The sequence below is a fragment of the Brachycentrus maculatus genome, unplaced genomic scaffold (assembly GCF_059751285.1).
Source record: "Brachycentrus maculatus isolate JH-2025_06_01 unplaced genomic scaffold, ASM5975128v1 h1tg000121l, whole genome shotgun sequence".
NCBI lineage: Eukaryota > Metazoa > Arthropoda > Insecta > Trichoptera > Brachycentridae > Brachycentrus > Brachycentrus maculatus.
The window spans coordinates 1,330,398-1,355,541 of NW_028280874.1; the positions used below are offsets into that span (position 1 = coordinate 1,330,398).

A 25,144-nucleotide genomic window follows, 5' to 3' on the forward strand; every position below is an offset into this window, starting at 1 on the left:
CTGTGCAACAGATCTTTTTAGGTAAAACCTGAAGGTTTTTTCTCCATTTGAAAAATATTAAGTATATTTAAAAAAATAATTAAACAATACCTTTTCTTCAAAATGCAAAAACAACACTTTTTGCCCTGTAGCGGGTAAATATTAAGTTAAAAATATGCCTCTTTTGCTGGGATGTAGTACATTTTCTGGGCATTCCGAAAACATGCACAACTGAAAATTGACGATTTTTGATTTATGACGTTCTTGAAAGGAGTGAGCGATATTCTACCATGGATCATTCAATTAAGGTCTGCACTTGCAATGTTTTTACAACATTTTATCGTCAATACCCAAACGGTTGTAATTTCAGCTCTTACCTTGCCACCATTGCAATATGAATTAAAGGAGTAAATTATAAGATTAAGAATAGCGTATGGTTTTCAAAAATTACATTATTCGTGTTATATATGCGTGATTGTTCGACAAAACATGCTCACAGTACTGGTTTCTGTATAAGTAATCTTGATCCAGAATAAATATCTATGTCTTGTTTTTTGTCTTTTTACACATTTTTTAAAATGATCATTTAGTTCATTATTACCCATTTGTGTTCCCACACAATAGCGTAACATTGTATATACACATATTCTATAAATAATTGTTATAAAATAACACATGTACGTATCGTGTAAATATTGGCAGCTTTGATATAATGTAGATGACAATACAAGTTTTATTTGAGGAAGAAATGTAAATAGTATAATTTGTTACTGTAGAACATATTGTTTTAAGTAGAGAGCAACGATTAGCAATTTGACCAATGTGAATTTTTTACAAAATTTGAAACCATTTTAATATGTTTGGAAATTATGGAACAAAGTTCTCTGATGGATCGACAAAGTTGCATTCCCTACACATATTTTAAATACATCTATTGAATAATAATCTTATGTAAGGCATTCTGTATGGTAGTTATGTAATTATGTTATTATCGGAGGTCGGAACTTGTAACTGATTGATAAAAGGAAGTCAATTGTACATTTATCGAAAATATATAAAATCCTAAGATGTATTTCCTTTATTTAAAAAAATCATCGCTGTTTTTTGTTGTTGTGTAGAAAAACTTTGACATTTATAACCATATGAAAAAATAAATGACTGAATCATTCATATTGGACTTTTCATTTTTGAGATAATTATTAAAACACAGTTTGAAATTAATACATTTCTTTAAAATAAATGTAACAAATATATTTATCATTAACAATTGTCTAATTAAAATACACATTTTACAGCAGTATATATAAAATAAAGTGAATCAAAAGTATACATTGTGTTAACAAAACAAGTATTATCCATCACGTGTTGAACTTAACTTAATGCCTAACCATAATAAGAGACTATTAGTGTTGCGGTTTCTCAGAGTGTACCCGAGCAGTACTTACTAGAACTTTGCTGTTCGTTAATTCTAACTCTTTGAAATCTCTGGTCGTTAATTTGCCACTTGAGGTCTTGAAGATTTTTCACCGCTTCTTCAGAGCGCTGTCGGCTACTGTAACTTTCTCCTTCGACTTGCTTCAGTCTGCAGTGCAGTTGGTCGGCTTTATCTTTCAGTTCACGAACCTCTTCCCGCGCCTCTTGTAACTGCAGTTTCAATTCTACTACTTCTCTGCGACTATTGCTAAGGAGAGACTCTAGAGATTCTACTGTCGCTCTGTCTTTTGCATAGTTTTCCTCAATTTTGGCTTTTTCCTCTTTTACACATCTCAATTGATATTCCAGCTGTTTTCTATCAGAGTCTGTTTCGCCGACACCAATTAAGATGGATTTCTTTTGTTTTTCTAAAGTTGCGCACGTTTCTCTCGCATACTCCAGATTCTTTTCAGCCATAGCTGTCAAATCTTTCTGTTGAGATAATTCGCATTCTAATTTTGAAATATTGTAAATCAAAGAGGACATTTTTGCTTCTTGCATGTCGATGAGAGACTCTCTAGATTCTAATTTCTTCTCCAAGTCATTTAATCTGTCCATAGTAGCTTGCAATTGAACGCTTTTACTAGCAGCTTCACTTTCCAAAGAATGATTATTATTTTCTAGGACGGTCGCTTCGTGAGATAAGCTAGCAAAGTGATCGAGCATGTCCGTGCGTTCGGCTTCTTTTCTAGAGAGAATATCTTCGATCCTCCTGACTTCGTCAACATAATGCTGTAACTGTTGTTTCATCTGTTCAACTTCTTTCCGGGAGTTTTCATACTCTCTATTTATTTTTCTTAAATCATTATTTAATGCGGCTAGGTCACTCTGCAATCTCTTGTTTTCAATCAACGCATTGTCACGCTGCTTACTTAAGGTTGAAAGTTCGATAGATATCGCTTCGTTTCGCGTTTGTGAATCGCGAACTTTATGTTCTAACGAAGCATTAGAAGAGGTCAATAGGTCCAATTTCTTATTTAATTCCTTTATCTTATTTTCAAGGATCTCGATCGAAGTGTCTTTGGATCTCAGTTCGTGGTCTGCGGTTGAAAGTCTTTCAGTTTTTTCGTCAATGTCCATTATCAGTTTGTCACGTTCGTGGTCAATTTTTGTAACAGTGTCTTTCAATGTCATCTTGTCTGATTTCAAAGTTTGATATTCGTGTTCCAATTCGGCTTTGCATTTTTCCAAAACTCTTACCTTTTCACGTAATTCCCGAATTTCCCTTTTGGCTTCGTAGGAGTTTGCTTGAGATTCCGCAATATTTTTGTCATTTTCAAGTTGAAGAGTTTTAAGTTGGTTATTCAGAGACTTGACGTGCAATAGTTCAGATTCCATGGTCTTCACCTTTTCCTGTAGATCTTCACGTTCTTTTATTAGATTTTCAACCATAGGGGATGAGTAAACATTGCGAGACCTCCTTCCCTGGAATGATTCACCCAGATCTACTATATCTTCCCTATTCATACTACTTGTTGCGGAAGTAATTATTCTACACCGTAAGCGATTCCTTTCCTCTTCGAGACATTGAATGTCAGCGTGAGCTCTTTTTAAGTCCCTTTCCAGCTTGTTTATAGCGAGTTGCATATAGTTTTCCATTTCCAAGTCTACATTGGGAGGTGCTTTATTAACTCGGTCTAGACATAACTTTAACGATTTATTATTTTCCAACACTACGTCGTTTTGTTTTTTAAGATCCTGAATTTGATGTTCTAATTCGCAATTTTTAGTTTTCAATTCTGCAGTGAACATTTCTTGAGGCTGCGAAACAAAAGATTTTCTGAAGTAAAAATCTCGTTCGTCTTTTAATCTTTCGCAGTTTGAACATTCCTGATTTTTTTTTGAAAATCTACACTCAAACTTAGTAACATCGGCTAATTGTTTTCTGATGTCGTTAATTTGATTTTCATACATTTTTCTCTCTTTTTCTAAAAGTAAGAGTAGTTCGTCTTTTGACGTTTTTTCGGGAAAATTGTAACCATTTTCATTTGTTGATAAATGACTACCGGACGTTTGACTTTTTTGGGTCGATTTGGGTTTGTTATTTCTCCAAATACTTTCTGAATCAGTTTCAAACCTTTTATTTAAAGTCATTAACCTTTCATTTTCTTTTTCAATTTTTTCTCTAATATCATTGCTGGAAACGAGAGCCATATTGAGAGCGGAATTTTCGTGTCTCTTCGCTTCTAGTTCCCCTTCCAGAAGACGTTGATGTTCCCGAAGGCCGCTTATGTCTTTTTCCAGTTTCCGACTTTTAGATTTTTCTTGCTGCATTTGATTTTGGAGTTGTAAAATGGAGTTACATTTATCTTTCAATAGTTCGTTACATTCACATTCAATTTTTAAGGCGAGTTGATCGATATTGCATAATTCTTTTTCGAGTAGTGTATTTCTGTCAGCCAGTTGGATGGCTCGGTTCATGGCCTCGTGCTGCTTGTCCAGAGACTCTTTGAGTTTCCGCTCCAGTTCCTCGGCGCACTTCTCGGCTTCTTGTAACTCGGCGCACATTTCTACTAGTTTTTTATCCAAATCTTTTCCGCAACAATCCTTTTGCAGAGCCGAAAAGGGTCGCCCTCCTTCCAGAAGTTTAGTAAGTCTGGCATTTTCTTTGTCCCGATTGTGCACTTGACATCGTAGGAACGATATTTCATCTAATAATTTCATACTTTTATTCCGCGACTCGCTATAGTTTTTGGTCAAGCTTTCCACTTGACTCCGCAGTTCTGAACAAGCGGAACAAGATTTTTTATTACAAATACACGCTTCCTCGGAGTTTTTATCCAATTTAGATTTTTGCGAGCAACAGGTTCTGCTGAAGTTAGACACATATTTACTTCTAGAGCTGAAAGTGTCCGCACACAGATTTTTCAGTTCGCGATCTCTGTTACGAGACTGCAAATTGCGATGCTCAAACTCCAAGTTCGAAAGCTCATTCTCTAACTTTCTAATTTTACTCGTTGCCTCTTTCGTACATCTATCAAACTCCTCCTTCAACTCAACTATCTCATGATGCGCTTGGTTGTTTTCTCTTACCAACTTAGCATTATCACAAATATATGGTTCGGCGGCACACTTCAGCGCGTCTCTTTCTTTTAGCGTTTCCTTCGCGAGACTCATGTAGTGCTGTAGGCTGCGCGATGTCTGAAGAAGGTCCGCGGTCAAGTTCTCTATGAGAGGTAGACAGTCCGTAGAAAGGTTTTCATGATATCCTAAGTCATCTAGTTGTTTGCGAAGAGTCAAATACTTCATGTCCATTTTGAGGCTAAGACAAATATTGAATTTATCAGCAAGAAAGACATTTAGTGTTAATATAGTTTGAACACACAATTCATATTGTAATACTTACATATTATTTCTATAATAAGAACTTAAATATAAATTAAGCGATGAAATAAACCATAAAATTACATTTCATCAACAAAAGTGTGCTAAAAAAATGTTTCACTAACGTAATTAAAATATTTACAAAAATGTTCAAATTTAACGGAATTGAAATAGCTGTCAAAAATATAATACGTTCCATAGAGAAATTCATGATTTTAGTCATTGTCTATGGTTTTGACAAAGGATCCTACCTTTGAAGTTAATTGTATGGTTAGTTTTCTTTATTGTTTATTGGTCTTAAATTATAAAAATATTAAAGTTAAGTCATAATAAAGTGTGCGGATGTCAGTGTCACAAAAAATATATACGAATGTGAAAATTAAGGAAAAAGTTTACCGTTTCCTATAAACGATATTAAAAATGACGGATTATATTGAGGGCGGAAGTGAAGAACTAAAATACTCAGTCCCGCGCATAACCTACAGTGATGTGGCTGCAAAATTGCTTCAAGACAATTTTTTGTTGACTGCTCTGGAATTGCATACAGAGCTAGTCGAGTCCGGAAGGGAGGTTCCACAGCTCAAGGAGTTCTTCTCAAACCCTGGGAACTTTGAACGTCCATCAATAGACGTTTCATTGCCAATTGGTACCCTATTTTCTTTGACCCATTAAATATTTTTGAATAAAATTCGCGATGAAAAAATTATCAGTTTACCGATTAATTTATTTTAGCGTTTAGTAGAGACATCGGAAATATGGTTGAAACATAATATTTTCTAAATATTGCCGTACTGCAAGCGGCGACAAAAAAAATTTCATGTCATTTTGAGAAAATTTTGTTTATCTGATTTTATTTATTAATAATAAAATCAGGTATACAGCTTATAATATTTTTAAGTGATTTATGTTCCTCGCAAAGACATAAAGAGTAGCTTAACAAAATTTGATATAGAACTCTTTTATAAAATAACACCTTAACCCTTTTCACTTTTGATATTGTAATTTTTAATCATTTCAAAGTTATATAATAAAATTAAAATTGAATAATTGTTTTAGCTCGTTCACCGAGTCAAGCCACTCTGGACTCCTTGGACTTGGCTCGGCTGTCGGAGGACGGGGAGAGGGGGAGCGACGTTGCAGTCCTGGAGTTTGAGTTGAGGAAGGCTCGGGAAACCATCAACTCTCTCCGAGCTAACCTCACTCAGGCCGCCGGTCAGTCAATCCGAACGGCCTTTATTATGTTTTCATTTCGTATCTATTAGTTGGAATACGATACAGTCCATTGTGTGAAGTGAGGTTCGTTATGTGAGTCACGTAATGGACGAATAGAAAGTTTGTTGTGAGGTTTCGTTATCCAGGTTTCGTTATCCAAGGCATCATTGTACATCATTCAATTTTATTCAACAAAAAAACAAATATATGCTTGACAAACAATATTCAAGGCGTATATATTAAAAGTAAGCAAGAAGACTTTAAGGTGTAGAAGAATCCCGCTTCGGAAAACTTCTTCGGACACATGGAACAGAACACATGGAATATCCAACGTGATAATGTTCAACATAGCGGTAGCTCTTCCTACAGGCATAACCATCGGCAGGTTGGTCCTGTATATAGTAATGTGAAACAATCTATGCCGACGGTGTCTTAGCTAACTATCGGGAACAAACAGTCCAATGCTCCGGATAATTTCAGGATTATCAATCACACCGCGTAACAATCGATAAAAATGCGTAATCAAATACACATTTTTTTCTAGTCTCTAAACTATTGTAGCCAAGCATACGTTGGAGAAACTCGGCCGGGTAGAGCCAAGTAATCATACCAATTAGCGCGTCAATGTACCGATCTATTATAATACAGGTTTTAGTAAATAAATAAATAACTATGGAAAGATTGATAAAGACTTAGAAAGGAGAGTGAATGCTGGGAACAAAGTTAATGGTGCACTGAAATCAGTTATAGCAAATAAAAACCTATCAGCGGAAGCTAAACTGGCAGTGCACAACGGAGTCCTGGTTCCAACTCTAATGCATGGAAGTGAAACATGGAGTTGGCAAAAGAAAGATGAAAGCAGACTGAATGCAGTCGAAATGCGATCTCTCAGAAGAATGTGCGACAAATCGATGTATGATAGATGTACGAATAGTGAAATAAGGAAGGAATGCAAAGCTGAGATAAGCATTATGGATAAAATTAAGAAAGGTGTGTTGAGATGGTTTGGACATGTAGAACGAATGAGTGAGGAAAGAATGGTAAAACAAATTTATGAGGCGAATGTTAGCGGGAAAAGAAGCAGAGGAAGACCGAGAAAAACATGGCACGATCAGGTATGCCAAATACTTGAAAGTGGTCAGGTTAGGAGTTGTAACAATCGGCGGGTATGTATGAGGAGATGCATGAACGTGGAAGAGGCGAAGAATGTTTGCAAGGACAGAGTGGTGTGGCGCTCTATTCTCTCTGCCTACCCCTGCGGAGAAGCGGCGTGATGGTTAGTTAGTTAGTTAGTTATAAATAACTATCTGGATTAAAATGTAGGTATATATTTTAATTAGCACATATATCTCTATCTCTTTCATTACTTATTATATTAACACTCTTGTCAAACCTATCACACTAAAATACCCGTACAGTGGAACCTCGGTATACGTCATGTTCGGACGTGAAATATTTTGCTTGGTATACGACCTTCGTTTGGAATACGACTTGCGTGCGTGCAAGAACTTGTTAGATAAAATGAGCATATTTTAAAGTTAGTTAAACTTTTTGTTTAAATTTATCATTGTTTTAATCCAAATTCCACATTCATATATTTTAGTACTAAGCAGTGTTTAAATTATGGTAATTGGCGCTTGTACCACTCATGCAGGTTCGTTGTCGCCCCCACTGTGACATTTGTTAAACTTTGGAACAAAATACCTCTCCCTATAAAAGATGTGCTTACATTATGGCTATTATTCCTTAATGTTTTAATATTATTATAATTTTACATATGTATTTGCTTCTTGTACAGATTTTGAAGTCAGTTCAGTCGATCTTGGTTGTGAGAAGCTGATTCGCGAAGACCCCCTGAAGCCACACGAAAAGAGGGCCCTAAATTTCTTGATCAACGAATATCTCTTACAACAAGATTATAAACTTACATCTATAACATTTGCAGATGAAATTCCCGAACAGGTATTGGCACTATTTACAGTATATAATATGACTTCTTATTGAATCTAGTAGATTTTTATACATTTTAATAAAATAACGATTATAAACTTTTTTCAACATTTATTTTATTTGACCAGTGACCGGGTTTTGTCATTACCGACATCACCAGTGTGATGATGCAGCGACATTATATTGAATCGTGGTTTTCAACCCCTGCCATGTTATGTATATAAAGAATGAATTTTGTCTAGCCTCCCACAAGTTTGATGATTTTGGTAAGCGCGAAACCCGATCACTGGTCAAATAAAATAAACGTAGAAAAAACTATATAATTGTTATTTTATTATATAAAATGCAGTTCCACCAAGAAATTTCACTACAAAACTTAAATTTTATGCATTACTTAATTAGTGTAAAGTTTTTTAAGACCCTTGAAAATGTATAAATGTTTTTGTTCAGGTTGTTTTTGTTTTTATTTTGTAGGATTTTGAAGACTGGGATGACGTCGGTCTCAATGTTCCCCGTCCTGCCGGACTTATATCCATCTATAGGGGAGACAGTGTTCCCAATGTTCTCAAGACCTTCAATGATGAAAATACACAGACAGACAACTCTACAGAAGATAGAGAATCAGAAAAACTGGCAATTTCTAATGAAAAAGCCGAGTGGATTATTGCCGTAAGTATCAGGACACTAACGAACCCGAGTGCTTTGGCTATTGCTACTATTCTTTGTTTCTTATCCTATAGGACCTATTGTTCCTCCCTCATTTCCTTTTCCATATATATGGGATTATTCAATGTTCTTATCCCTGAATTAATTTATGTCATCTGCATCATATCTAACATATTCTACTATTAAGGCTTAGATTTCAAGCGTTCAAATCAGAATGCGTTCAGCTGCGCTCAGGGCTGGTCGTGTGCTCACGCTCAATTAAAAAAAATGTATATTAATAAATGTATATATATATTTTTTTTAACACTTTAACTTTCAATAACTATTTTCTTTTCAAAACCATATAATTATTTTGAAGAAAAACTTATTTTTTTCGTACAAAAGTATGTTTTAAGAAAAAAATCATTTCTGTAAAATGTTGCAATTTAATGAATATTTATTATTAGCACAAAAGCATGTCGTTATTGAGCAATTGCTACTTAGTGGCATCTGTGTGCGTAGTTTGCTAGAAACAATTATGCTGATTTCGAGTATGTTAAAAAATTGACAGTCATTTGATTTTCGCACATGCCACCTGCAGCGCGGGTAAAAGGGGGCGTGTTTTGAGCACGCGTTCAAAAAAATACTTTTAAGCAAACAACTTAAGTCTTAGTGCTCAATATTTTTAATATATTGGCTATTTAATTTTCAATATAATCAAACCAAAATCATATAAGTACAATTAAATAGTAATAAGTAATTTGATTGAGTTGGTAGTATGCACATACCAAAAAACCTTATTTCACCTGCATACTTTATTTCTCTCTTTCGAATTCATATCCATACGCCATCTTAATCTCCTATGTATTAACATGTTGCAGAGAGATGAAGAAGTGGCCGTTTTAAAGAAACAAATTCTCGCTCTAGAAACAGACAAAGTGAATTACCAAAGATTGTACGACGCGGCTTTGGCAAGTTTGAATTCCCTCTCCAGCCCCACTTCGGATATACCGAGCTCCGAGACCACTCTCTACCCTTTGCACAAGTCCCCCGCGGAGGGCCGGGAAGGCCAGCCCATCCGGGAAGTCCAGACTTGTGTGGAGCTGGTGGACACCGATCATTCGGAGCAAGATCTGCAGCCTCTTCCGCAGACGGCCACTCACAACTATTACGGAAGTAGCGTCTCCACTCACAGCCGGACTCCGGATCAGTTTGAGATGATTGACTCCGATAAGAACGGCGGAAGGTACATTGACTTGCGTTCACTACACATAGTAATTGTCCCTGAGTTACCACTATAATTTTATAAAAATGGCTTGTGGTTAATCTTCATAATCTTTAGAAATAGCACCATGATAATTTACATTTAAAAAAATTATTAATGTCAAATGTTACCTAGGTTTTAAGAAAATTATGTTGCTACATAGTATATTGGGCCTTAATATTGCCTTGTCTTCATATAATTGATGATCAAGATAACATTGCATCAATACGATGCAGTGCCCAATGCACCATTGGGTACGGATAAGGGTCAAAAGAAAGTAAAAGTTCTGCCCACTAATTTCAAACCTCTGTTTACGGTGCAAATTTTCACCATTACTAATAATATAATAATAATAACACCCTTATCCGCACCCCAATGGTGCATAGGGCACTGCGTCATATAAACGCAGTGTTATCTTGATCGTTTACACATAAAGGAAAGGTGATCAGCCCTCCGCTTCAGGTACCAGTCCAGGGTAATATTGAATAAATATGACAGTGAAAAAAATCACTCATATTTATTTTACCCCCTTTGGGAATCGAACCCGGGACCTCCAGAACGGTAGCCGAGCATGCTGACCATTACACTACGGAGGCGGACTTTCACCATTACTACTAGTTTAAAAATAAATGATTGGTTATATGAATTTACTTAACTTTGATTTAACTCTTTGGACACTCAAGTCGACTAAAGTCGCCCGAATTTTTTCCTCCTTTGGATGCGTAAATCGACCATAGTCCATAGCTTGTAAAAGTAAACAAATAAAAAAAATAAAAGAAATTTTATAGAATACATTATTTTTTATGGAAAATTTGCATTTTTCAAATCAACTTTTATTTTTTGCTTAACGCATTCAAATGAGTTACATGTTAAAATAATTCGGAAGAGCAGTTCTTTCCTCGTCAAATGATTTAAAGCTTTTTTTGTTACATTATCTAGTTCACAAAAGGATGGATCAAATACGAGCTCTTTCGAGCCAGCCATATTGGCGGACGATAACATTATCAATTCTCCCAAATCCACTCCGGACTCGCTTCCAAATAGGAAAGAATCCATCACTACATTAGAAGACACATTCAGTTTGAACGAGAACACGGAACACGACTGGCCGAGAGGACAATTCTTGGAGAATGTCAAAACATCACGGGATGGAAGCATCGCGGGAGCGGGGGGGAAACACGAGGCATGGATCAACAGGTAACATCCGGAATAGCATCGCTACTTATTTATTATTCTTAACACATTGCTTGCGGAAAATGCTTAAAAGCATCTTTTACACGCTGTTGGTAGAAAGCAAGGGACACTTAATCCTAACCAGGACCTTATCAGGACACTGACTGAGGAAACATATGACAAAATTGGATTACATAACTCTCCAGTCTGCAGATTTTGTATGGAGTGTCCTAACGAAACACTAATCCACATTCTCTAAAACTGGTGACGCACTCACTCGCAAACGAAGTCGCAACCTTGGAGGATCACTACTAGACTCCGAGAAGGTGAAGCTCTTACCACTAAGACAGAGGGAGGTCGCAATAGACCTAATATGGTCTCAGTGACATAAAGAAAGCAAGATCCATCATATTAATAAAATAAAAATAAAAAAGGGACACTTATAAGCGTTCTATTTGCTTATTTTTGGTAGAGCGCGAGAGATACCAAAAACACATTGTTTGCGGAAAACGTTTAAAATCGTCGTTTACATACAGTTGGTAGAAAGTGGGAAACGCTTATAAGCATTGTATTAGCTTACTTTTAGTAGAACACGAGAGACGACAAAAACACATTGTTTCCAGGAAAAGTTTAAAGCGTCTTTTACATACTTTTGGCAGAAGGCGCTTATAAACGTTCTTTATTTGCTTATTTTTAGTAGAGCGCAAGAGATGCCAAAAAACATGATGCAGATCAGAATTGGGTCTGCGGTTACTTGTGATTAGTATAGTGAGGGTCGGGCGACAGAGTGTCTAGGTATAAATAGGGTCGGGGTCGATGAAAAAACTACCCGACAACAATGTGTTAAATTAATGTAGACAATAGGCACTGTGGCGTAGTTGGGTAGACGCTGACTGCGAAACTGACGTCGTGGGTTTGATTCCCGCATTGCAAAATAAATTCCAGAAAGATTTATTTTCAATTGGTCTGGATGTTTGTGATGTGTTTTTCACATTAACCTTCCCTATCCTTAATATTCTACCTGCAGACAAACCTCTAAAAGTAGAGACTTTGCGGGTTGTTCCTTTGAAAAAAAAACCTGTACCTGATCCATACCAGGTGCCCATACACCCCGGTGAAGAAAGCTCAAACTGATTTTACCATATTATTTTATAAGCTCTATGTGTATGCACTGTAGTGGACTCTCGCCTAATGTCGATATTGTTTTATATGTTTCGAACATATCTTAATATCATACTGGTTTTTTACTTCAAATTGGACGTTTTGCAAACCAAATTGGACAGTGTGGTCTTGTAACCTTCTAATATTCTACCTGCAGACAAGCCTCTTAAAGTAGAGACTTTACAGGTTATTCCTTTAAACAAATAAAAAAATATATATACATAGTTGAACACGGATTGTATGTAATGCCCTTCCTTCTAGTAATATTCCCGGAGAATACAAGTCAGCCCTGATGAAGTCGTGCAACCTTCCGCACTCCAAAGGAAATGAGATATTGAGCGATATAGCTGGAAACAGCCAGGCGATCACGCTGCAAAGGCTTGTATATGTCGTGTCCGCCTCCCTACCTAAAGTATGTGCCAAATTTATTTATTGAACGGCTAATGCCTTTAACATAATACATATTGATAAAATAACAAATAGTAAGCACTGGTAAATACACGTCTCCTTCACACACTATCAGTGAGCAGCGAGAGAGAGTGAAACACAATGTTTAAATTTATCCATTATAACATGCAGAAGAAATGCTGAGAATGTACAGACTTCAAGGAGGATATCAATGTATTAAATAAATCTATACTTTCAAAAGCATTGGCTAACATGTGAAGCCGCGGGATCGGAGAAAACATGGCATAGTTTGCATTATGTAAAAATACTGCTAGTATAGATTGAAATAGAATATAAATTACGGTATACACTACCATCATCTCAATTATGTTGTTTTTTGTGTCCAGATTTTTATTGAAATCTCAACATAGATGAAGAACAATATTGAAATCTGGCCATTTATAGGGCATTCGACCTGTATTAGGAATATTTTTTTAATTGTATTATATTATGTATTAGAGGAATATGTTTTTATTGACACATTAATTTGACTTTGACATAATACATAACCGAAATTTGAGTGTTGTGTTTTTCAATCATGGGTAGAATGGTGAAACTTACACATGTTTAACGTGATCAGTTAAACCAGCCTGCCAGTTATGATACATAATAAGCCCGGTAGATGCCCAGACTTCCATATTCTTTTTCAACTATGTTGAGACAAATTTGATAAAAAATTATAAAAATAACTCATGTTAAATTATAATAAGTGGATATTAAATCCAGAATTTGTGAACAAAAATTTTAAACCACTCAAAAAAGTATTGTTTTTTGTTAGTGTAATTTGTTTAAAATGCCTTATGTCAGGTTTTAAATAACGGAAATATATTTATTTTTAAACTTTATAAAATAAAACAACTTTGTTTTAACCACTTTTTATTGGTACACTTTTTCCAACCGGTTTCGACAAGAACCTTGTCATCATCGGGGTATATGTACTAAAAAGTTGTTAAAACAGAGTTGTTTTATTTTATAAAGTTTATAAAATGTGCCACAAAGTATCTGCGAAAAACATTAAGGAAATTATTTATTTTTAGATTGTGCCAAATCTTTTACTTGTTAAACGGGACGAGGTGATTGGTTTGTTAGTCTGCGCTATATTTCTGCATCCCGAACAGTCCCAGAGAGATAAATTATTACAATTACTGCTGAATCTCAAGAAGAAAATGGAAAAGGAAGACAGAGCTTTAATTATATCAGGTATGTGACCCTTACATCAACTAACTAACAAACTAACGAGAATAGAAAGCCACACCAATATTTTTTTCATCACACGTCTTTGCAAACTTTTTTCTCCTATTCCACATTCATACATCTCCTCACACATACCCGCCGATTATTTTGACTCACTAAGGAACTGACTAAGTTTTTCTTGGTCTTCCTCTGCTCCTTTTTCCAACCACATTTACTCCATTTGTTCTACCGTTCTTCCCACCATTCAAACATTTATCATACATTGTTTCCTCATATCATTATCAACATATATTGGATGTCTGTGATTAGGTTTTTCTGTCACCCAATCGCTAGAACCAACCTCCTCTTCCACATTGGTGAGGGTGAATTCAAGAGGAAAATACTCCTCTTAGTGTGATTCTCAGTTTTTTCAACTTACAATGTGTTATTACACATCTTGCTGTGGATCAGTCCGGTTAAATTGAAAAGTATGAATTGAGAATGTACACATTTCTAATATGATTAATTTTTAATTCAAGTTTTACTTAGTAAATACCACTATTTCTTGAAATCTATTGTGACTCATGTTTTGATGCGTTCCGCATGATGCGGAATACGTCGAAACGCATTATAATAGATTTTAAGAAAAAGTGTTATTTACTAAGTAAAACTTAAATTAAAAATGGATTGATTTTTATTACAAAGTGACTGCCGAATCAATTAATGAAATGTTTAATTTCACTACGATTGTGGATGTACAATATTTTAACAGCCGTTAAGAAGCACGCTGTCCGCCATGAGAAAAGTATTTTGTGTATTGCTGTTATTTTTAACAGATGGCGTTCCCATGCGGAAAAAAAAATGTTGTTCAAAAAAGTATGTTTATAAAAGTATGGTACAGGTGCATAAAAATAACCATGTATGTATTTGAATGTGATGTATTTAAAAAAAATTGGTATTGATTAGTGCTACATTTAGGTATTTCAACGTTATTTTCAAATCTTGAATATGAACTCATATGTGCCTACTGATGATGTTCCAGGATTAGTAGTTTTACTCCAGTGGAATATAGAAGTAAATTCCGGTCTGGACAGCGACTTGCTGGGATTGTGCTGGGAGATGCTCAACAGCAAGTCTGCGGAGAAGAGGTTGCTGGGAGCGGAAGCCTCGGTGGCGCTGGCACCGTACATCTCCGTAAGCACATAATACTTCATCATATAGTATTTAATCTTCACGTATTTACAATGATGTGTCCTCACCGGGTTGTCCCGTGCCAAGGGCACATTTTACGTATTGTCCTTTACCCTCTTTCACTAACTTCATCTGCATCCATCGGATATATTCCATTCCTATACACATGAATCCGTAGTGTAATGGTCAGCACGCTCGGCCACCATGCTGGAGGTCCCGGGTTCGATTCCCTGGGAGGGGTGAAAATAAATATTAGTGATTTTACATGGTAATATTTATTTAATATGATCCTGGACTGGTCTCTGAAGCGAAGGAGTGATCACCTTGCCTTCATGTAAGTAATGATCAAGATAATGGGTCAATACGATGCAGTGCTCTATGCGCCATTGGGTGCGGATAAGGGTTAGAAGAAAAAGATATGCCATGAATTGGCATCGAAAAACTGATCACTGCCTTTAAGTTAAGGTGATTATATCCAAGTGGATACAATTTTGTTTCACATTTTCAACAAATTTCACAACTTAGAAAAAAAGTTACTTTGCAAGAGCAGATTTGTCAGGAAGCCTAGATGCTTGTGTATCAGATTTGGAAATGCGGTGGGACAGCTTTCAATATGATCACTATGCCTTTCAAGTCCTGGTAGAATTAACACTGAATCAATTTGACGTAGTGCCTTATCTACCACTCAGTTGCAGATAGAACCCAGAAGTCTAGACTATATGTTCATTCAAACCCTTATCCACACCCCAATGGTGCATAGGGCACTGCATCATATAAACACAGTGTTATCCTGATCGTTAACACATGAAGGAAAGGTGATCAGCCCTCCTCTTCAGGTACCAGTCCAGGGTAATATTGAATAAATATTACAGTGAAAAAATCACTTACATTTTTTTTGACCCCCTGAGAGTCGAACCCGGGACCTCCAGAACGGTAGGCGAGCGTGCTGACCATTATACTACGGAGGCGGACAAATTCAAACTGTATGAAGTGAGTCAATAAATTGTGTGGTAATGGGTAATATTGAAAGCTGTCCCACCGCATTCTTAGATCTGATACAGAAGCATCTAGGCTTCCTGACATCTGCTCTTGCTAAGCATTTTTTAATTTTTTTTTTAACTAAGTTGCGAAATTTATTGAAAATGTGAAACACTATAAAATTGTATCCCGATTTTACTGTGAATTTACATTTAAAAGCTTTTAATATACCTGTCACTGCCAATCTAAATAAATACAAGATTGTAAGTCCATAACCAAATTTTAAACAGTTCCCCAGTGTAGGCAGTGAAAGAGATTAGTGTTTAGTTCAATTAGTCAGCTAGATCCGATTCCGACTCGACGTTGGCCGGTACACAGACGCCTACAACCCCGGGCAGCACAGCAGACAGACACGGAACAGTGCAAAGACATTTACAGAAAATGGTCAGTCATCGCATTTCCACTAAACCATTATTCATCGACACTATTTCGGATCCCTTTCACAAATGGTAATGGGTAATGTGTTGGGTGCGCAGTTGGAGCTGTCGGGCTCGCTGCTGCTCAGCATGGCGGTGTCCATGTGCGAGTCGGGCGACGCGGCGCTGCGCCGGCACGGGCTGCTGGGCGCGCTGCTGGCGGCGCCCGGTGCGGGGCCCGCAAAGGCCGCGCAGCTGGAGGCGCTGCTGCACATGCTGCTGCTCGACCGCGAGCCCGGCCTGACCGCTACCGCCGTGCGCGCGCTCGCGCCCGTGCTCGCCCGCGGCGCGCTCCTCGCCGGTGAGTAGGGCCACAATACCTCTATAATCACAACATCGACTCCCTGAACCCGCAGGAGATGCTAAGAAGCGGAGTCGTCACCAAGTACATGGACTACCTGGAAAGTATAGTTGTGGATATATGTGTTGCTGTATAAACGTCGGAGCCAGCAATTGTAGAACAACTATGACCAATATTTCCGGAGCTAAAGCGGCTGAACGCTGCTCTACCCTCTTTTTTTCTCACACATAATGCATACTGGAAAGCACTATAGTAAAAGTGTAAGAATCCCTCACCCGTAGCATGACCTTGCATTTATAAGCAGGGTGCAAAAATGAAAGAGAAAAAAAAAATTAAAAACAATCCCAACGCCGAAAATTTACCCTCTGTTCGGACTAGTGGAGCGTTCGGATCACAGTGCAGAAAATCTGTAGGGTATTTTTCATCAAATCAAATATGTATTGTGAAATTTTAAATGTATTCATTCAACTTTTTTAAGGCTATCAAATATTTTTGTTGTTTGAGATTTATTGAATGACAAGTAAAAAGCTTTATAATAATAATAATAATAAAACCCTTATCCGCACCCCAATGGTGCATAGGGCACTGCTTCATATAAATGCAGTGTTATCTTGATCGTTTACACAGAAAGGAAAGGTGATCAGCCCTCCGCTTCAGGTACCAGTCCAGGGTAATATTGAATAAATTAACTGTAAAAAAATCGCTTATATCTATTTGTCCCCCTCTGGGAATCGAACCCGGGACCTCCAGAACGGTAGCCGAGCATTACACTACAGAGGCGGACAAAAAGCTTTGTCTCACAATTTACGTAAAACACCTACTCTGACACAAGAATATCCACTTGGTCAGCCCATTTCAGGCACAAGTAAACGTTCGGATTACAGAGGTGTTTGGATTAGCGGGGGTTCGGATTATAGAGGTTGTGCTGTATTGTATTTGGTCAGAGAAGCCACATATACCTGGCACCCAAACTATACAATGTTGCTAACTAACTAACTAACTAACCATCACGCCGCTTCCCCGCAGGGGTAGGCAGAGAGAATAGAGCGCCACACCACTCTGTCCTTGCAAACATTCTTCGCCTCTTCCACATTCATGCATCTCCTCATACATACCCGCCGATTGTTACGACTCCAATACAATGTTGCAACACATTAAATATAATTAGAAATGAAATGGAAGTTAAAAAGTGGCTTCTTAACATGGGACACGAGAGCTGCCTAAAGTTTTTCATCCCACCTAAATAAAGTCAGCTAATCATATTACGTATTCATATTGCATACTTGTCAATTTCTCACTGCCCTAAACTGCACTTTTACTAACATTATTTTATTTTATATTTTAGTTTGTAATGTTTGTAATTTTAAAATATTTTTTTTATATTTAATTTTATCTATGTCCGCCTCCGTAGTGTAATGGTCAGCACGCTCGGCTACCGTTCTAGAGGTCCCGGGTTCGATTCCCAAGGGGGGAAAATAAATATAAGTGATTTTTTCACTGTAATATTTATTCAATACTACCCTGGACTGGTACCTGAAGCGGAGGGCTGATCACCTTTCCTTCACATGTAAACGATCAAGATAACACTGCGTTTATATGACGCAGTGCCCTATGCACCATTGGGGTGCGGATAAGGGTTTTATTATTATATTATTATTATTATTTTTATAATGTAAATGAATGTCTCATCATGGGTTCTGCCTAAGGAGACGTTCAGCACATTTTTATATGTCACTAATTGAATTCTTTATATTTCAGGAATATTTCACAGTGAATTCTGCGTTCACTTACTCGATAGACTGAAATCTGCTCTCTGCGAAAACAAGTCTGAATCCAGCATTGTGTATCTCCAAGTGTTGAACTCCACTATTAATATGACCTTTATGTACGTTGTGAATGTGTCCACAATGAAAGAAAACGACCCCATGAATGAGCTCTCTTACGGTGAACTGAACAATAAAAAAGCTTTGGAATACTTCCAGGCAAACTTGTTTTGTAATCCTAAGTATTTGGTGGAGGACCAAGTATATAACCCGTACCAATTGATAAATATATTTTATGAACTTATGGAATCTGGCGAAAATATTACTTGGCCCGAAAAGGATTGGTTCGTCAATACGTAGTAAGTATATTTTTTATACAAAATCGTATTTTAACCTATATCGCTCACTCCTTTCAAGAACGTCATAAATCAAAAATCGCCAATTTTCAGTTGTGCATGTTTTCAAAATGCCTTGAAAATGTACTTTATCCCAGCAAAAGCGGCATATTTTTAACATAATATTTACCCGCTACAGGGCAAAAAATGTTGTTTTTACATTTTGAAAAAAAGGTTAATTTAATTATTTTTTTTAATAAACTAAATATTTTTCAAATGAAGAAATAACCTCCAGGTTTTACCAAAAAAGATCTGTTGCACAGTAAAAAGTTCAATAAGTGGCTTGATATTTATTTTTAATACATTGTATTATATTATTAAACTTTAAAAACGTTCTCCTGAAAAATCGAGTTTTTTGATTTATGACGTTCTTGAAAGGAGTGAGCGATATGTAAGATTTTTTTCTCTTACGTATGCTAAAATTGAGAATTTTTTGCAAAATTGGTCCATTTCAAATTTAGTGGACATTGTAAGGGCGAAAACAGTAGGTTTTAACAAAAAATGTATTTCTATTTTAATTTAAGTTTTACTTGGTAAATACCTCTATTTCTTTAAATCTATTGTGACATGTGTTTTGAAGCATTCTGCATCATTTTCAAACACCGTATAAATGATGCGGAATCCATCAAAAGCCGTGTCACAATAGATTTTAAGAAATAATAGTGTTTGCCAAGTAAAGCTTAAATTAAAAATGGATATTACCACAGTGATTTAATTTTTTATTTGTGAATATAACTGAAGAATTGGTACTTTAGAAATGCGTACGCTGCAATACAACCTCCCAGCTCGACTGCCAAATACACTGGCGTCATCATCGATATTTCGATGGCCGCACTTTTGGCAAAGTAAACCATAGTCAATATATATAGATTCTCAGCACTCTAACAGTTATGTTCAAGATATTGGTCATCAATAATACATTAATTGAATAATTTAAATCAAGTACTTACTACTGAATTTATATAATTAATTTGTGGGGCTGGTTTGCCTCGATATAATAATATGATGTCAGTACATATTGCATTTTTCTTTTACAATACATTTTTTTTCAGTGTTAATACTTTGGTGGCAATTTTAGTGAATGACTTTCAATGTCCCGAAGACATTGGTGTAGTAACTGCTTATATAGAACTATTTGAATCAATTTGCGTGATATTCGGTGACAAGTTCACGGCTTCTACGGTGAGGCCACTGATGGAGGCCGAGATAACGAGGATCGAACAGAGATTGGCCAAACTGGAATTTCAAGAGTGTTCCGCCGCCACGGTCGTTAGTGTCTACATGGGAGCCGTTCTCACAGCTTCTGATGACCACGAACAAGCTGTAGGAAATATAATAAAAAGGTGGCAATTATTATAATTATCATTAAAAATTAGTTGACTAGAAGTTCAATTAAATGTAGGGTTTTGGCATTTCAACATATATGAAGAAGAATATGGAAAGTCGAGACATTTACAGGACTTACGACCGTCATAGGCTGGTTTATGTGATCACTATGCACACGTGTAACATTCAACAATTCTAACCATTATTGACAACCACACTACTCAAATTCTTTGAACTTCTATATTTTTTTAAATTTTCGAAACATAGTACTTGAATTTCCCTAGAGACATCTATTGGTGAGATGAAGAATTTTTTTTATTTAGCAGAAACTTATAGAAAATATCCATTTTTATTTTATCATTTTAGCTTATAATTTGACCAGTTAATTTATTCACAACATTTTGAGTGTGTCCAAAAAATGAGTGTTGAGATGCCAAAAAATAATATGAAAAATAACTCCTATAATTGGAGATAATCCAGATTTGTAAACAAGTACATATTTGGACACGCAAAATTTTTTATAAATGTAGAAAAGTTGAAAAAATGTGACAGAAAAAATTCACCCAAAAATTCTCAATTTTGATTTTTTTCAGGTGGTCTATTTGTAGTGGAATGTGTTCCGTTCCGTGTGCAGTTCTCGGTATTCCAATTGTTTGGTTTTCAAATAAGAAGAAAAACTTGCTCGATGTAGCTCTCTCGGCACTTTGGGAAAGTAAGTTATTATAAACTTTCTCCTTCTACGAAAATTGTTTCCCGGTGAAAATGTCTTTCAGTCTAGAGAGTGTTTTAAATCCCCCTTAAACAGTAAGGAAAATTATTAAAATATATGTACTGTGGTGGGGCCTTTTTGCAAAAATAAATTAAAACATTTTCGATATATTGAATATAACTCTGAAACCTATCTAAATGATTTTGATACAAATTTAAATGTTTGTCATGTATGTTTGATGCAAATTTACAGTATTTAACTGTATTTAAAAGTATTTATTTTAAAAAATAATATAAAAATATACGCCTTAAATGTAGGGTTGTCATGTGTATATTAATTACTTAATAAATTGAATTGAATCAATTACGTGGGTTCCACATTCCTTTTTGCTAGTTGTTATTGAGTTTATATCATATCACAGGTGTTGTCCATGCGAGCGAGCGAGTGAGAGCCTTTGCGGCGAGTCTACTCACTTACTTGGTGCGTCACGCGACTCTTCCCGATGCTGTCCTCAGCACGCGGGTCGTTCCCGCCATCGTCACCCTCGTCAGCGACTGTGCAGGGTGAGTACCGGCCGTGCGCGTGCGTGCATGTGTGTATGTATTAGCGTGAGTGTATGTGTGCGCCAGGGGCGTGCGGTGACTGTTTTAAGAAGGTATACTGATAAAAAATAACCTAAAAAACATGTTGATATTTTAATTGGGATATATAAATGGTATAAAACAAGGTACACATTCAAAATATAAAGGTGGGGACTGACTGGAGTCATTTCGTCATAACGTAATAGTTACGATGCGAGCATTCGTATAGTCAGTACTGCATTCCGAGTGCTCCATCCAAAAACGGATGCTCGCCGCGAACGACGTTACGACGTTACATTACGATGAAATGCTCCAGTCAGTCCCCACCTTAAAGCGGGATAGTCAATAACCTGCAACTTAATATTCTTTCAACCCAGATAACGTTTAACGTATGTAATTGCATTTTTCGCTTAAACACCGATATTAAGCGTACACCCTTAACCGCGGTGTTAATATTGGCTTAATACATATTTAATAATGAACCGGGTGACCGTAAATATTAATATTTTGTCATCCCTTTTAGTCGATTAGCTATTTTGGACTTTATGGACACTGGGGTTGTTTATGAACATTTTTATATAATATGAGTACTTTTTGGGAGGCATATACTAAAAATAGGTATATGTTGTCTACACAAAAAATGTAACCTTTTCAATGCCGGAAGGTATTAATATGGCGGTACTTAGCAAGCCGTGATTTTTTTCAACGAAAATGTGAAAGCTTTTTGAAAGATGACTGTATCTTTGATAATATCGGTAAATTGCAATATTTTAGTATTTCCTAATAGATATTTCTACATATTCTAATTAAAAAATATAACAATTGGATTTAAAATTGGCTTGCGATAAACTCAAACGAAAGCGCGTTTGCATGCTCATTTTGTATGGCCGGCCTGGCGAGCACGGAATTGGTTAAGGTATGCGGATCATCCGCAGCGTGTATGGGCGGAACGCGCCTGGTGTGCGCAAGTCCCAGCTGACGGTGAGCTTGTTGCAGCGTGGTGAAGTGCCACGCCGTGGGCGGGCTGGGCGCACTAGTGTCGCGACGCGGCGTGCCGGCGGGCGTGGCCGACAAGTGCTGGCTGAGCCTCGAGGGGCTGGCGCGCGATGAGCGCTCGGGCGGCAGCGGCGTCGTCACGCGCGCGCTCGCCGCAACGCTCTCCTCCATCGTGGCCGAGGGCGATGCTGCCGTGGCCAATAAAGGTACACCCCACAGATAATTTATTTACATTTTAACGCATTGGTTATGGCAGGGGTTCCCAAAATGTGTGCTGCGGAGCCCTGGTGCCCCGTAGAAAGTAAAAAGGGGCGCCGTGAGTCGATCCTCTATCATTATCCGAAACCACGAATATTTTCTTTTTTTGTTGTTCTCTGTTTCAAGTCTGAATTCTTACAAAAATAATAAAGCTTTATTTCATATTGGGATGTTTTAATTTCTGTCCCTGTGTACCCAACTACTATTCTGTTAAGTACCTATTTCTTTGGACTATAATATATACAGGATCTTTCATTAAGTGCCTTCTATCTTTAAATTTAAATAAAACAAAGTGTGCGTCACAGATATAGCATCAACAATATGGTCGCTATTAACTGTGAAAGTTTGAAAGTTTTTATTGAAAGACCCTATATATAGTCACTATATCTATTCCAAATAGCTTACTAATGTGTAGGGCGCCTGATAAAATACTAAGCTTGTAAGTGCGCTGCAGGCTGAAAAAGATTGGGAACCCCTGGGTTATGGTGTTTGTTTAGAAAAGAATCGATAATATTTTTGTATTATATGTACTGACTGAAAGAGATGAAGAAGGTTTCGCATAATAGACCGGAATGGCGAAGCAGGTGTCATTTGTTGCTGCAGACCAATCCATAGGATTGAGACCACAAATGACTGACACCCATCCGCTACATAGCAAAGCAAACATGACAAAAAATTTTACATGTTTTTTGTGTATGAAGTTTAAGGTAACCGAATATATCTTCTTTTCAGTGTTGCCGCATCTGTCTGCGCTCTGTTTCTCTCCCATTTTCTCTTCCGATAATGCATCATCTATTCGGGATTTGCTCTCCGAACTATTACCGGCCTTGCAAATCGCCACCCATGAAAACATCTCCCAACATCTTGTACAGAATGTTTTGCTTCCATCGCTCAGGTAAATATTTTAATCATAATTAATCTGATAAAACAATCAATAAACTATTGATATTCGCGTGGAAAATAATTCTTCTTCTTCAAACCTTTAACCGCACCCCAATGATGCATAGGGCACTGCATCATAAAACGCAGTGTTATCTTGATCGTTAACACATGAAGGAAAGGTGATCAGCCCTCCGTTTCAAGTACCAGTCCAGGGTAATATTGAATAAATATCAGAGTGAAAAATCACTTATATATACTTGACCCCCCTAAGAATCGAACCAGGGATCTCCAGTGCGGTAGCCGAGCGAGCTGACCATTACACTATGGAGGCGGAAAATAATTGATGATTTATTCTTCAGGAATTTGTCTCACGCGGAGAATTTGCTGAACACGGAGCACAAGTCCGCGATTGAAGCGCTGATCCACAAGGTATCGGTGAGCTCTTGGAGCAGAGAGCGGCAGGGTGGGGGCGGCGGGGGGAGCGCCTCCCTCTCTCCGGCCGGGGGCATTCTGGGGACCCCCGAATCTGTCGGCCGGAGGGTCTCGCAGATGTTCCAACATTCCAAGCCGGCCATGAATCTACAAAATATCTTTAAAAAGAAAACGTAGAACTTATCTATTGTAACTGCAGACAGTTGGTAGAATTCCATTTTAAATTTGGGTAATACATATCGCTCACTCCTTTCAACAACGTCATAAATCAAAAAACTTGATTTTTCAGGAGATCGTTTTTAAAGTTTAAAAATATAATAAAATGTTTTAAAAATAAATATCAAGCTACTTATTGAACGTTTTACTGTGCAACAGATCTTTTTAGGTAAAAACTGACTTTTGCTGGGATATAGTACATTTTCTGGGCATTCCGAAAACATACTCAACTGAAAATTGACGATTTTTGATTTATGACGTTGTTAAAAGGAGTGAGCGATATATCCAAAATTAAACAAGGTTATTGGATTGAATTATACTTTTATTTAAATACATATATACAATGATGTATATCGTGACTCGTTTCGTTGTATTGAGACATTATCAAACAACAAAGCAAAACTCGTCACATATTATCATATTTAAGTAAATAAAAGTAGAATTCGATCCAATAACCTTGTTTAATTTTGGATATATTATTAAAAAAAAATTTAGAACTGTTGAGTATCATATTTCTGAGTACCACTGTGATGGAACCGGGGTGGCATTTTAACACACTGTTGTCGGGAAACGTATAAAAATGTTTCTTCTTAATTGTGCATAGGAAGCAGGTATATATGTTTTTTTTCAGAATCGTCCTGTTGGTAGTTTGCGGGGCACGTTTATATACGGGTTTGAATGTAAGAGCAAAATGACTAATGGTTCAAGTGATAACTTCAAATGGAAATACTCTACACTATTCGGGGTCAGGTATCAATCAGACTGTCATCAGTATCACAAGTGTCGGGTTGTGGTCCCGTGATTAGTGTTGCGGACTCTTAAGTCAGAGTTTCTCGGTT

General features: G+C 36.8%; 2 protein-coding genes across 2 annotated transcripts; one reads left to right on the top strand and one right to left on the bottom strand.

Annotated features, from left to right (window-relative positions):
• Positions 1-1,189: 1,189 nt before the first annotated feature.
• LOC148309565 (uncharacterized) lies at positions 1,190-4,973 on the bottom strand. Its single transcript, XM_088259916.1, has 2 exons — positions 4,799-4,973; positions 1,190-4,714 (listed from the first exon to the last, which is right to left on the bottom strand). Exon 2 carries the CDS (start codon positions 4,705-4,707, stop codon positions 1,399-1,401), a length of 3,309 nt encoding a protein of 1,102 aa, XP_088116042.1. The 5' UTR covers positions 4,708-4,714; positions 4,799-4,973; the 3' UTR covers positions 1,190-1,398.
• Positions 4,974-5,066: 93 nt separating this feature from the next.
• LOC148309566 (RAB11-binding protein RELCH homolog) lies at positions 5,067-24,412 on the top strand. The gene is made up of 17 exons (XM_088259937.1): positions 5,067-5,422; positions 5,833-5,988; positions 7,787-7,950; positions 8,413-8,607; positions 9,465-9,829; positions 10,787-11,044; positions 12,443-12,593; positions 13,666-13,828; positions 14,844-14,995; positions 16,507-16,747; positions 18,506-18,869; positions 19,958-20,248; positions 20,825-20,943; positions 21,362-21,503; positions 22,518-22,723; positions 23,508-23,670; positions 24,017-24,412. Exons 1-17 carry the CDS (start codon positions 5,197-5,199, stop codon positions 24,264-24,266), a joined length of 3,606 nt encoding a protein of 1,201 aa, XP_088116063.1. The 5' UTR covers positions 5,067-5,196; the 3' UTR covers positions 24,267-24,412.
• The last annotated feature ends 732 nt before the right edge of the window (positions 24,413-25,144 follow it).

Coding starts and splice junctions, on each gene's coding strand:
- LOC148309566 (XM_088259937.1), top strand. CDS start 5,197: ATGACGGATTATATTGAGGGCGGAAGTGAAGAACTAAAATACTCAGTC. Junction 11,045..12,442: donor CACGAGGCATGGATCAACAG/GTAACATCCGGA, acceptor CCTTCCTTCTAG/TAATATTCCCGGAGAATACA. Junction 13,829..14,843: donor CAGAGCTTTAATTATATCAG/GTATGTGACCCT, acceptor ATGATGTTCCAG/GATTAGTAGTTTTACTCCAG.
- LOC148309565 (XM_088259916.1), bottom strand. CDS start 4,707: ATGGACATGAAGTATTTGACTCTTCGCAAACAACTAGATGACTTAGGA.